This window comes from Malurus melanocephalus, unplaced genomic scaffold (genome assembly GCF_030028575.1).
Source record: "Malurus melanocephalus ecotype Western Australia unplaced genomic scaffold, MMel_1.1 scaffold_10, whole genome shotgun sequence".
NCBI lineage: Eukaryota > Metazoa > Chordata > Aves > Passeriformes > Maluridae > Malurus > Malurus melanocephalus.
This window is the reverse complement of record NW_026623242.1, coordinates 2,622,827-2,635,672: the sequence shown is the minus strand read 5'-3', so window position 1 is coordinate 2,635,672 and position 12,846 is coordinate 2,622,827. Positions and strand designations below refer to the sequence as shown.

The 12,846-nt window shown below is 42.2% G+C and overlaps 1 protein-coding gene across 1 annotated transcript; it reads left to right on the top strand.

Moving 5' to 3' along the window:
- The first annotated feature begins 9,226 nt into the window (after positions 1–9,226).
- IL22 (interleukin 22) lies at positions 9,227–11,301 on the top strand. Its single transcript, XM_057377408.1, has 5 exons — positions 9,227–9,421; positions 10,199–10,264; positions 10,359–10,502; positions 10,718–10,783; positions 11,188–11,301. Exons 1-5 carry the CDS (start codon positions 9,227–9,229, stop codon positions 11,299–11,301), a joined length of 585 nt encoding a protein of 194 aa, XP_057233391.1.
- The last annotated feature ends 1,545 nt before the right edge of the window (positions 11,302–12,846 follow it).

The following is a 12,846-nucleotide window of genomic DNA, read 5'->3' as shown; positions in this document are numbered from 1 at the left end:
ATGGTAGTTTTATAGTGGAAAACTCAGTGGCTAAAAGGGGAGATTTTTTTATTTAGGRTGGTATGTTGCTGTGATGTGGGTGCATTAATTTTGCTGTGTCTATACATTATTCATACTCAACGTGTATCTAAGGAGTAAACATCTTTGTGAGCTTGTCAACTTAAGGTCAAGATTTACAAAACCAGCACATTAATAACTGACCCAGTCAGTAAGGGTTGACTAGAATGTCCTCGGCTGCTGTTCTCAACTTGTTGCCAGCTGGTCAAGGGGGGGTGAAGGAAGACCTCRTTGCATGCTGCAACTTGCTCATGAAGAGAAGAGCAGGGGCAGACACTGACCTCTTCAATGTGGTGACCAGTCMCAAGACTCGAGTGAATGGCCTGAAGTTGTAGCAGGGGAAGTTTAGGTTGGATATCAGAAAATGGTCCCTCACCAAAGATGTGGCTGGGCACTGGAACAGGCTCCCCAGGGAAGTGGTCACAGCCYCAGCCTGTCTGAGTTCAAGAAGCATTTGGACAATGCTCTCAGTCACATGGTCTTGTCTTGGGAAWGGTGCTGTGCAGGGTCAGTAGTTGAACTTGATTGTTCTTGGGGGTCCCTTCCAGCTCAGCTTGTTCTGTGATTCTGTGACTGGTTTTGCACATCAGTCTGGAAAAAGTCACAGAGTAAATAGTCTCCTAGTGATACTTCAATCACTATGGGAATGTTGTATGGGGGGTTTTCATCCTTTTTGGATTTATCTATACACGTATTGCTGATGGATCCCTGCGTGGTGAGTRACAACCTTCTGAAAACAAGTTTGGCTTCACCAATGTCTTGCAGATAGCTGGAGTTCCCTCKGCAGCCAAGGGCCACAGCCCAGAACCCATTGTGTAAGGTGAAAGGAAGTGAAATTATTTACCAGCCACCAGCTTTCTCCTTTGCTCAAAATTTCTTGGAGCCCAGGTACAAACATGTTCTCCTTACCTGACTCTTGGTGTCATCGCTTTCTGACAGACAGCAGTGGAGGAAAAAGCAATTTCCGAATCTGATACTCAATGAACAAATCTGTAGTCCTTGAAGATAGGACAGGGAGCACAGCTTCTTTGAACTATTTAATGTGTGCTTATTTGCATGATGCCATATTGATTCATTTCATCTTCCTGTTCTGCAAGGCTGAGCTGGCACCTAATGTTACAGTGTCAGAGCAATTCTTAGCCATCTGGCAAAATTGTCAGCAAAGAGCCTCATCACGATTTGATTCAAGTAGAAGTTTTGCTATGACGTTGTGGACTAATACTTACTGTAGCCTGAAGAAAAATTGTTTCACTATTGAGATACACACAAATGTGTGATAAAGAAAGTAAGCCGGACAGTAATTTTAATTGTAAGCAGCCTAAAATTAATGCTCTGATTCTAGCAGTTACCTTTGCAGACAGGAGCCTAGAGAAGAGAGTGGGATGGTGGAGCTGTAGTTAACTTTTTGGTGTGCAGTAGTTTCTTTGGTTTTCTGTGGACTGAAACCCAGTGGGAAATCACAATAGCAGTGATCCCACCAAAAGCCTGAAGAGCAGTCAGTGTGGATGTAGATARCCAGAAAACTCCAGTTTCATGGAAATCCAAGTCTTGGTTTGCTTTTTCATTCAGTTTTCCTATTGTGTTAGAGGACATCTGGAGTTCCTTGCAATGGGAACTGAGCTAGTGTTTCGTACAGTTCATCTGTGTTGGATGTGAGCTGACCTTGTGAGGTTTCTCTTTCACAGGCTGTGTCCTCCAGAAGCCCACGGAGTGACTGAGGAAGCTGAACCTGGCATGTCAAATGTTCTGTGCCTGGAAAATGGAAGGATTGCGCTTGGTGGTTGCACRAGATTCATGTGAAGCCTGACGATCCTTTGGGGACACACACAAGGCCTGGTTGGCTTACACCTTTCACCTTGTGTGAAAGCTGTTTCATTCATGGGGCTGGATTAGAAGCGTAAGAGCAAGAGCARAGAGCGCTCATTTGCAGAGATCTTGCTCTTTGCAGGGAGAATTTGGGGATGTCGCATACCATGTGGTGTTGTACACAGCATACGAAGCTGGAGAAGAGGAAGGAAGTGGGGAGGCATTCTGAGTGATGGTGTTTGTCTTCCCAAGTAACCATTATGCATGATGGAGCTCTGTTTTCCTGGGGCTGAACACCTGCCTGCCCATAGGAAGTGGTGAATGAATTCCTCATTTTGCTTTGCTTGTGTGTGACTTTTGCTTTATCTTTTAAACTGTCTTTATCTCAACCCACAGGTTTTCTTACTTTCACTTTTCTGATTCTCTTCCCTATCCCATTCCAGTGTAAAGTGAATGTCTCAGTGGGGCTTAGTTCTGGCTGCTATTTAATCACACGTGTGTGTGTGTGTGTGTGTGTGTGTGTGTGTGTGTACATATACATGTATCATTTTTATTAAAGACTCAAGGTGTCCTTGTTTAATACTGTCATATGCTGGGATGTCTCCAAAGCACTTACTTCAGGATGTGAATTAGAATAGGAATGCCTGGCAGGATGCAGAGTTTCTGGTTGCTGGGTTCTTGTGACACATRCACTTATCTGCTGATGCACCTTGTTCTGGAGAACTGTGTGCCCAGATCTTGCTGTAAGGTTGTCTGTGTGGGCTGGGGAAACCTGCTGAGGCTCAGTGTCCCCCCAGCTAGGGTGGGCATGTGAGTTCCCAGAAAAGTTCTCTTGTGAGGAGTGCACATTTGTTTTTCTGGTGGGAAACTGGCTCCAGCCTGTTTATATATTTTAGCTTACATGATACATGGCTAAAACCAAATAGCCCAGCATCATATAAATTCCCGTGCTGTAGCTGTTTTTTTGGCTCCATAAATCTTTTGTTCTTGACTGTAGTCCCACTCCAAGAGGAAACTTGTTGGCTCACAGCACTCTGTTGGGAGAAGGGCAATAGCATAACCCCAGTCTGGGGAAGGGCTGGGGCATGGACTGTTGGCTTCCTTGGGATGAACAAGTTAAAAGATTGCTGTTAGTGACATGGAAACTGTCACTTTCATCTAATGACTCAGTTATACAGAATAACTGAGCTGCCAGGGGTTCACCCTCAGGAGATGCTGGGCTCAGACCCTCAGTGGAAGTGCTGGTGTATGGGAAGTGTCTGGACACAAGCACTGCACCTTAAATGACATTGCTTCCTTTCAAAATGATGTTTAAAAATTACCTTATTACAGGATAACACTGCTGGTACTTGGTTAACCAGAGTGGGGCTATTTCTTAATTTCTTAAGAATATTCTTAATTAATTAATTCATTATTATAAGATTATATTTTTATAATTATAAATTTATAATTATTTTAATAATTATATATAATTATTATAAGAATTAATATTCTTAATTAATTAATTAATATTCTTAATTTCTTAAGAATAGCTGGGGCTATTTCTTAACCTGAGTAACTGTTTATTGCTGGATTATAAACCAGTCTGCAAAATTCTGTTCCCAATTAGAGTGGTTTTYTTTGAGATACACTATGTCATTAATTCCACTTCATCATGTTCCTGAGTCACAGCAACTCCACCACACGTTAACAGGAAGCTCAGAAGTTTGAGTTCACCTGGCTTGATTGCTCACAAGACGTATTTGGATGCATGTAGGTCACTATATAAAGTAATGGAGTCTTATAATACATACATGACTTTCCATGCTCAAGTAAAAGAGTTGCCATCTGGTGGAAGGGTTAATAGTGGTGCCTTTGGTGCCGTGAGGCTGTGTGCACACACATGGTCTGAATTCTCTTCTCCCATCTGTGTGAACTGTGTTGGCTGCTACTGATGTCTTACTAAAACTTCTGGTTGTGCTTTACTGATGCTGGCAGGAGTTTTCTGAAGAGACAAGACTGCTGGACTAACAGCTATTGCACTTCCATTGATATAGGGTTTTTTTGGGATTTTTTTTTTTGGGTTTTTTTTTTTTTTTTTTTTTTTTTGGTTTTTGTTGTTGTTTTTTTTTGTTTGTTTTTTTATTAATAATTAAATCNTTTTTTTTGTTTGTTTTTGTATTAATAATTAAATCCTTTTGGCACTGCAGCAGAAGTTATTAGATCAATAGTCTTGGTAATAACATGGTGTTAACACATTAAGAATATTGGTAGCAGTGATACGGTGCTGTCTCAATGTACCTCTGGATTGCTTTCTCTCGTATCTCCACTATAGTGAGAATAAAGTTATTTAAAACAAGAAAGTTTGTTTTGTTTTGTGTGTGTAWGTGTGTGGCTGTGGTTGTTGTTTTGTTGGTTTGGTGTAGTGGTTTTTTTTTTGGGTTTTTTTTGGTTTTTTTTTTGTCCTAGAATGTAATTTAAAAGTGAGGCAACACTGCGTTCCTCTTGGACGTTTTATGATATGACATACCAGTTTTATGATGTGGCATCTTGTACTTAGGAGACCCAAAAAATTATGTAACAAAACCAAATTAAGGTCAGAGACAAAGATCTTTGGCGAAATATCAGATGTAAAAGCCAAAGTGTTACTGTCAGAGGAAATGTGTTACTCTGTTACAAAAATGTTACTGCCAGGGCAGGTAGGAAATTGCTCATTGTCTGAAAAAAAGCCTGAGTCAGCAGTGCCTGTACTGAGAGCTAACTCTAGAGTCTTTTCAATCACCTAATATTYCCAGGCTAAGCAATTCTAATAATGCCATTTATCCTTCTTCCAAAGGACTCACAATTTCTTATATACCATTAAACCTATCATAAAAAAAGAAAAAAAAAAAAACCCAGAGCAAAAATATAATGGTCAAATGCTACATGTCCTCTCTCAGTCTCTATTGGTACCATTTCCTCAGTAGAAATTGAATCCCTTCTGCCTTTCCTGATGATTATGCCCAGAAGACAGTTGCCTATGTGCTAGGATATTTCCATAAGGAATGGGGAGATTACAGAAAATCTTATTTTCAAGTTTCGTAGAGAAGAATYGATTTCCATTACTGATGTTTTCATTGCTGGGTAGAGAGCTGACTGAAATAAGGCTTTACTGGGGCTTGAGCTGAAAAGATTTTTTAGTCTACTTTAATTTTTGCAGCTTGAAAGTCTGGGCAAAAGCAGAGRAGAACTGCGATAAAATGGAGCTGACAGCCAACTGCTTCACAAATGAGCTGGAGCAAAATGAATGGATGAGTGTGACCTGAAACCTGAGACTGAGCAGTTTCAGGTGTTACATGACCAATGGTCCATTTACACAAATGTTTAAGGGGGGAGAATTTCATTGCCAAAGAAAAGATCCAAGAGGATGATACACAGGCTCACTTTTCCACATGCCTACTCTTGACAGTATTTCCAGCCCAGTGGCCAGTCCTGACATTTCCAATAAGGCAGTATAATCCTGGCTGATTGAAAATGTACTAAGGCCCAAGAAAATTCCCGTGTGCTGGTGTGTTGCTGCTGATACACARCAGCTGAACATCAAAGTACAGCATTGGTTGTTTACCTGTGGCCTCATTTAAAATCGGAAGGAAGTGCCTGTGGCTTTAGAGGCAGATGTGATGAGGAGTTCCAGTCCTCCTCAAAAAATCCTCTGTCTTCAATATGGGTCAAGAAGTCATTGTCGAAAATATTTACCACTGTGGTTTCTTAATGAATTCGGGAAGTTCYATGAAATTACACTTTGAAAGTTTACAGGTAAGTTCAGTGATAGGATAGACACTTGACTCATGGGACAGTACTGGGGAGAAAAAGTGACCTGTGAACAATTTCAAAATTATTTCCTTAATTAATAATACTTAATAAAATTACAGAGAGTACTTTATAGAAAATTAAATGTCTTTGGTAGTTTTTAATTAAAATGAAAGCAGAGCAGATTTATTTTCTTGTAAGAATTTTGTATTATAAACAGTGCTACTATTCTTAAACATTAAAAGTGTCATTAAACCTATTAAAAAAAAATAATGAAATAAGAAAGGGAAATTACGYCCCCCTCATTCATCAGATGCATTTTGTCCAGTCTACTCTTTCTCCACAAAGTAAGACCCTCCAGTGATGGTTTCATCCAGAGTACCATAATTTAAATGAAGGGCAGCTTTCCTTCCACTGTTCTCTCCTGCCAGTTGTACACTTCAGAACAGCTCATTTTGGAAGGGGATTCTCACCAAAGCAATTTCCCTGCGGTTCACCCTCAATGCTAGTTCAAGACCTTGCTTTTCCAAAGTCAAGCAAGAATTAAAAAAAAACCCTTCCTCAAATGTAGCAGAAAATACAGAGCTGGAGTCTCTTTCTGGACTTCAGCTGGGGACTGGATGAAGATCCAGTGCTAATGCAGGATTTTTGCCTCATCTTTACATGGATGTATTGCTGGATGTGTATCTCCCATGCAGGGTGTGGTGAAAAGAGGTGGTAATTGTGGCTAGTCTTTGTTTAATGCAATCTCTAACAGAAATACAAGATCCTGGGAATGGGAGGCATATCTCCACTTCCAAAGAAATTCTATTGACATGTGACAAGGAATGATGCAGCCAGGACTGTGGCTACATTGTAACTCTGTGGTACATCCAGGACCAACAGCCCTGGGAAGAGGCCAGGAATAAACTCCTGAGTATGGGAACCATACAGTCGGCTTGCATTAGTGTCTGGTTACATTTCAGCCATTTGCTTTTGGGCTGGACCATACTCTGTGTAAGCTAGAAGAATGAAAGTTAAAACTCACAGCTGCTAACAAAAGGATAAATAATGCCAAAGCTTAAGGAATGTCATAAAAAGGAATTTGCAAAACACAAATTAATTCTATATGTATTTGAATGTATGTATTTCAGCTTCTCAGTGTCTGGAAAAGAGCAAGGTAAATGAAACAACTGAAACAGCCTCAGAAGGAGGACATGATGGCGCAACCAAAAAGTAGCAGGACTGAGAAAGATGGCTAACAATATGGATGGGATGCTAACTTGATGTTTGCTATGAAAAGAAGTATGTCCCAGTGTATGGTTTCAAATAACWGAGAAGACAGAAGAGATCCTGCAATGACTGCATAAAAAAGGGCAGAAGAAAGATCTAATTCCTCATTCATCTGCCTGATGTTTAAGTATCCATCAGGACATGTGGGAAGCTAGGGACAAGGTGGGCTCCTCACAGTGGTTTGAACTGATGAGAGTGGCACAGCCTCTACTTACCCATGTCATGCACCCTTTCCATGGGACTGGAGCCACAAAAAGAGGTCAGGCATTCTGGATCTGTGTCTGACAAGAGTAAGTGACCAAAGGGATGGAGAGATCACAGGACAAGAGGACAGGTGATCTGAAACAGGGACGGTCTGAATGCCCATCCACAGCTCCTGTTCTGCGTATGGGACTTCAATTCTAATGGATGAGCTGATGGAGGAACCTCAGTTAGAAGCAGATTTTGGTTATCAGACTGTGCTCAACACCTGGGGAGGATTTTGTGGAAATGCATTTCAGGGAAGCAGCCTATCTGTCAGGATTCTCCAGTCTCTAATGTCTGTCTTCTGGGTTTAGTGAAACTCAGCCTTTCATCTTCTCATCAACCTGTACCCCACTGGGACTATTAACTTGGCAAATGAAGCATATGTGGAAAAGAGTTTAGAAATACATTCTTGCATAGCTTTGTGGTACATTTGGGCACAGACTAGAATGTTGACATCCTGGGTCCAAATGTGGTTTCTGCTGCCTGCTGCAGCCAAGATGCTGTTGGATGCTGGTCATGGGAATGGGGTGCTTGAGAAGGCATGGAAAAGGAGGTGGTGATGACAGCTCCAGGGAGCAGCTTCAAGGTCACAGATGCAGAACTGATGTAGCAGCTGTCTAAGGGCAACTGAGACAGGACTGAAGAATGGAGAGATGAATTCGTGCTGCAGATGCATCAGAGGAGGCTAAAGAATAAACCTGGCACCACTCAGCCTTTAATGCTTCCTTTCAGGTGCAAGAAAAAGATCTGGGCATTTCAGACCATGGGGTAAGGTTGATAATGGCACTTGTCCTGAGAACCTGAGCCACAAGGGATAGAGCCCAGCCACAGGGATGGAGCCCAGCCACAAGGGATGGAGCCCAGCCACAGGGATGGAGCCCAGCCACAGGGATGGAGCCCAGCCACAGGGATGGAGCCCAGCCACAGGGATGGAGCCCAGCCACAGGGATGCCCACTCTCAGTGTTCTCAGAAGTTCACTCTCAGAGGCAGAGCTTGAAGCCTTGGTTTTCAAGATCTGATTTCTCCTGTTTGTTACCTGTGTATCTTGTGGGTATTAGACARCCAGGAGTTTATGTTTGCACCATTTCTGTGGTCTCTTGCGTTACTGTCTGCAGGTGGGTTGCAAATTATCCTCTGAAGAGTGCAGTTTCCCTTCAGGACACTGCATGATAGCTCAGACTGAAGGTGCAGCACTGCTTTCATGTTAGCAGAAGAGCCTTAAGAACATGGAAATCACCTGGATAAGTAAGAACATGACCACAGCTCTGGTCATTATACCTGATTACAGCCTTAAATATGGATATTTTTGAAAAGGGGAATTTGGAATTTAGGGATGTGAWAAATGCAGTGTTGGTCCTATGCAGTTTCTGATCTCTCAGAGAGGATTGCACTGGATGATCAGTGACTTCAGTGAGACTCTGTGTGAGAAAGGGTGTTTTCAGGTGGCCAGTGCTYTGGTTTTGATGCAGTCTCTGATCACTCATGCATATCAGTCAGCAGCAGTGAAATCAGACTTTTAACACAGAAGATGAACAAAAGTTTAGATAAGTTATGTTTTCTACCATTAGATTGTCAATCAGATGAGTGCATTATAATTGGGATGGGAGGCACACACTCATGAAATTCTCATATATTTGTATGCAAAAAGACTTCGGGATTACTACCCGGGTAAAAGCCCCTGCTTTGCCCCACACTAATATTTGGTTTAATTTATAGGAAACTAAAGATTATGATGGCCTTGAAGTATTTGTGGGTTTTGAAGTGGTTAGGTAGTTCTCAGAAGAGGATACTGGAAAGTAGGAGACTTGCTGATGTCATTTTTATTTCACCACCGGTAAAAAAAAAAAAAAAAAAAAAAAAAAAAAAGCTGAGAGAGATGTTGGTGGCCCTATATAAGGTGCAGCTCACCTCTTGCAGAGCACGTCAAGAATCACAGCAAAGGTAAGCAAAGCAGCCTTTGTGCTGCTCTCACTTTGCCTCACCCGCTCTCCCTGGTGCTAACGCTGCCTTCTCTCACATCAGTGCTGGGTGCTGTGTCTGCAGCCTGCTGGGACAGACGATTTCACACCGTGAGCCATGGCCTCCCTGCACACCTTGTCCAAGAGCTTCTTGGGGTGGACTCTCTTCTGCTGCTGTTGCTGTCTCCCTCTTCTTCTCACCAGCTCTCTGCCTCTGAAAGGGGCTTCCACTGCCCATCATGCCTGCAGGCTCAGGAAGATCAACTTTCAGCAGCCCTACATCAGGAATCGCACCTACACCTTGGCTAAAATGGTACAGTCATCCACATGTCCTTCATGGTGGGATCTGCTCCTCTGTTGGTGCCCTGGCTTCTARCCTTTGGCATTCCTCTGTCTTTCCTGTGCCTTTCTCCAGTAAAAAATGTGCATTTGCAGTTAAGGTAGAATTCGGGTGTGTGGAGCGGGTCTGTTGCCTGCTGGCTCCATAGCCAGGGGAAAATGCCGCCTGTCCTCCTGCTGCATCCCATGGGAAAGGCAGCCCCTGGAACAGCACAGCTTCTTCTCTTCAAGGAGTTGCTGTTCAAATGGGTAAATTGTGAAATAAGATAYTAAATTTCTCAGTTTGCCCAGTCCATTTGCATCTGGGCCTGTCCGTGACCCCAGCCACAGCCGAGCAGATGCTCAGGCATCTCACAGCTCTGCTAGCGCAGGTTTCTTGGCTGCTYCTGCCATGGGTGGGTCTCCCTGGGTGTGCCCCATCGAGGGCTGCAGCACCTCCTCAGCTGCCCTGAGGTCAGCCACCTGCAGCATCTGGTTTAGTCATCACAATCACCACAACATCTGATGATTGAGATGGGGACCAGAATTTAGACTTCAGCTTCTTTATTTTCCYGTGTTACTGATCTTGAATATCACCCAGCTGAGGGAAGAAACAGACACAGTGTCCAAGCTTATCTGCCTGTGACAGACTGTCTAGTGTCCATTCCCTCCTTTCACCTGCACTTTCATTACTGATGAAAAGTTTAGGGTTTATTATTCATTTTTAGGTAAGGTTCCCACACCATGTGACACTTCCTTCTTTTCCTCTCAGGCCAGTGCCTCAGACAAGGACACGGACAACAGGTTGATTGGGCAGGATCTCTTTGTTAACATCAGGGTAAGCCTTACATGAACCATCTGCTYTTTGCATCCCTCTGCAGCTCAGTGATCTCTTGCCCTGATTTAACATGGCCTCTTACTTTCATGCACAGGAAAACAACCGCTGCTACCTGATGAAGAGGGCTGTGGAACTCGTAGTGAAAGACGTTCTCCTCACTGAGGTCAAGAACCAGTACCCATACGTTGAGGAGGTGGCACAGTTCCTGGCATCCCTGACCTCAGAGCTGAGCAGCTGTGTGAGTAATTTTGGGCTTCTTTCCCTCTGACTCTCATCACTGCTCCTGAATCTCAGAATGCAACAAGCAGAGGCAAAAGGCAGTGATATGAAAGGAAACCTCAGATCAAAGATATGAAAGTCAGAGTTAATAGAAAGGTGTGAAAAAGAAAGAAAAAAAAAAGCACATTGTTTCATATGGCTGTCAATCTTATGTCTGGATGTTTTTTCTTTTAGAAATCCTCAGGAAACAGAGAGCACATTGAAAAGAACCTGGAACAAATGAAGAACAAAATGGAACAGGTACATTTTTTTTCCAAACATTTAAAAAGAGTCGGTCAGACCCCAGTCTTTTAGTTGGATTATGGCTGACTTAATTATGAAACGAACTCTGGAGAGTATTTAAGAGGTGAAGCCTACAAGGGCATTAAAGAGGGAATTAGTGACATTTCCCCTTCCAGCCCTCCCTCATTTGTTCTGTTAACTCTCTGCACATGTTATGATAATTTAAACCTACAAAAGTTAGGTTGCAGGAAATTTATATGCTAGTCTAGCTTTGAATGAGTTAGTTTATAACTTATGATATCATGACTCRAACAGAACTATGTGAGAGAATTAGGAAAGTGAGTTCTTGATTGCGTTTCTGTGACAATTCTAATCTCTGAAAAATAACKAGTTACTTAGACTTGCATTCTGTTCTTTTCTAGTTGGGAGAAAATGGAAAGACTAAAGCCATTGGAGAGCTGGATTTACTGTTTGACTACATGGAAAATGCCTGTACTGATGCCCCAAAGAAGGGAGGGAACAAGAAGAAAAACTGAAAAAGTTCCAGATCAGGCTTGAAGAGATGTCTCTACAGATCTCTTGCAATAACTTAAATGGATTATCTGTTACAGCAACTACGTCCATTCCCCCAGAAGCAGTATGTTTTTCACTTGTGTCAAAACTAGCAAACTAAGTGGGCAAACAGCATGCATATCACTGTCTTCTTCAAAGATGAAAACTCCAGGGCACTGCCCCTCCACGGCAACASAGGGCATTAGTTATTTACAAAAGCACTGTTCTGTCCTCCTCATCTCCTTAGGAATGAGGCAACTATTTCTGTCTTTYATATGCTGAAATTTGATACCTATGAATCAGCTTTGATCAAGGCAGTGATGCATAGCCAGGATGTTTTGAGCCTCCTAACTAGAAATCTCTCTTGCACATGTTGCCCCCTTCAGACCTCTGCCTGAAAAGTTGGTATTTCAGACTAGTTCAGAAATAATTTTTGTCATTCATATTTAATGGTAACTTATTTTAAGGTAATAATTATACAATACTTTTATTTATATAGATTAATTGGAAAATATCCAATGAAATGTATTTATGAAGCTTTACCAGAAATCAATACTTCTGTGTGATATTTATATGCAGATGGAATGTTTTGTAAATTCTTGCACCTTAATTTATTATAATAAATATTTTGGTCATCAAATATTGCCACTTGTAGAGTTTTTATCTTTTCTTCAAACACAAGGGAGATGACACACACTGTAGCTGGATCAAGGCAGTGCCTGTGTTCTTGTACCCAGAAAGGATGCATGCTCTGTCTGGGGATGCTTCTTCACCATAAGCCTGCAATTTCAACTTATCACAGGCCAGGGTTTGGTGGAGAGCATGTCAGTCAGCCTTTCTTGTAGGGGATGGTGGGAAAAACAGCATCACTCCTGAAAGTCATTGCTTTGGTTCACTGTTCCTGCCTTGGTACACTCAGRGAAAAGATCCCTTCTTGAGCAGCTGCTGGTGAAAAGTCCCAAACTGCCCCCATGGGTCAGATGATGTGCAGACAAACAGGCAGCAGCTGCTAATGAAAACTCAGAGCTGTGCATTCCCACTGCCCATCCACTGACTGCAGCATCAGGGATCTGAGACTCCTTCAGAACAGAATGTTTGGTGCCTACTCTCAACACAAATTCCAAGTGTGAAAAAAACCCAAGTCTCTGAAACACAGTTTAATCTGTCATTATCAYGTCATGCCCTTCAGCAAAGCTTTCTGGGCAGTGACAGAAGAGTTGCTCAGGCGTAGCCAGGGAAATTGGTAACTGGACCAAGGTTAAAGGGGTGAAAAACATCCAAATAATCAGAAAGCCAGAGGAAATACTTAATAGCAGATTTCAGCAACTGCTGAAGTCTTCTTGAGAAAGGTCTTACTGTTCATTCATCAGGGCAACAAGTATCCTGTCCACATTCAAAAAATGTTTCTCCTGAACCAGAGCAATTTAATGATGCATTTAAAAGCATCCATCCATACCTATTTTGAACACCATTTTTATGAACTGAAATCATAACACTTTCTGGTGGGAAATCACATATTAGACTGGCAT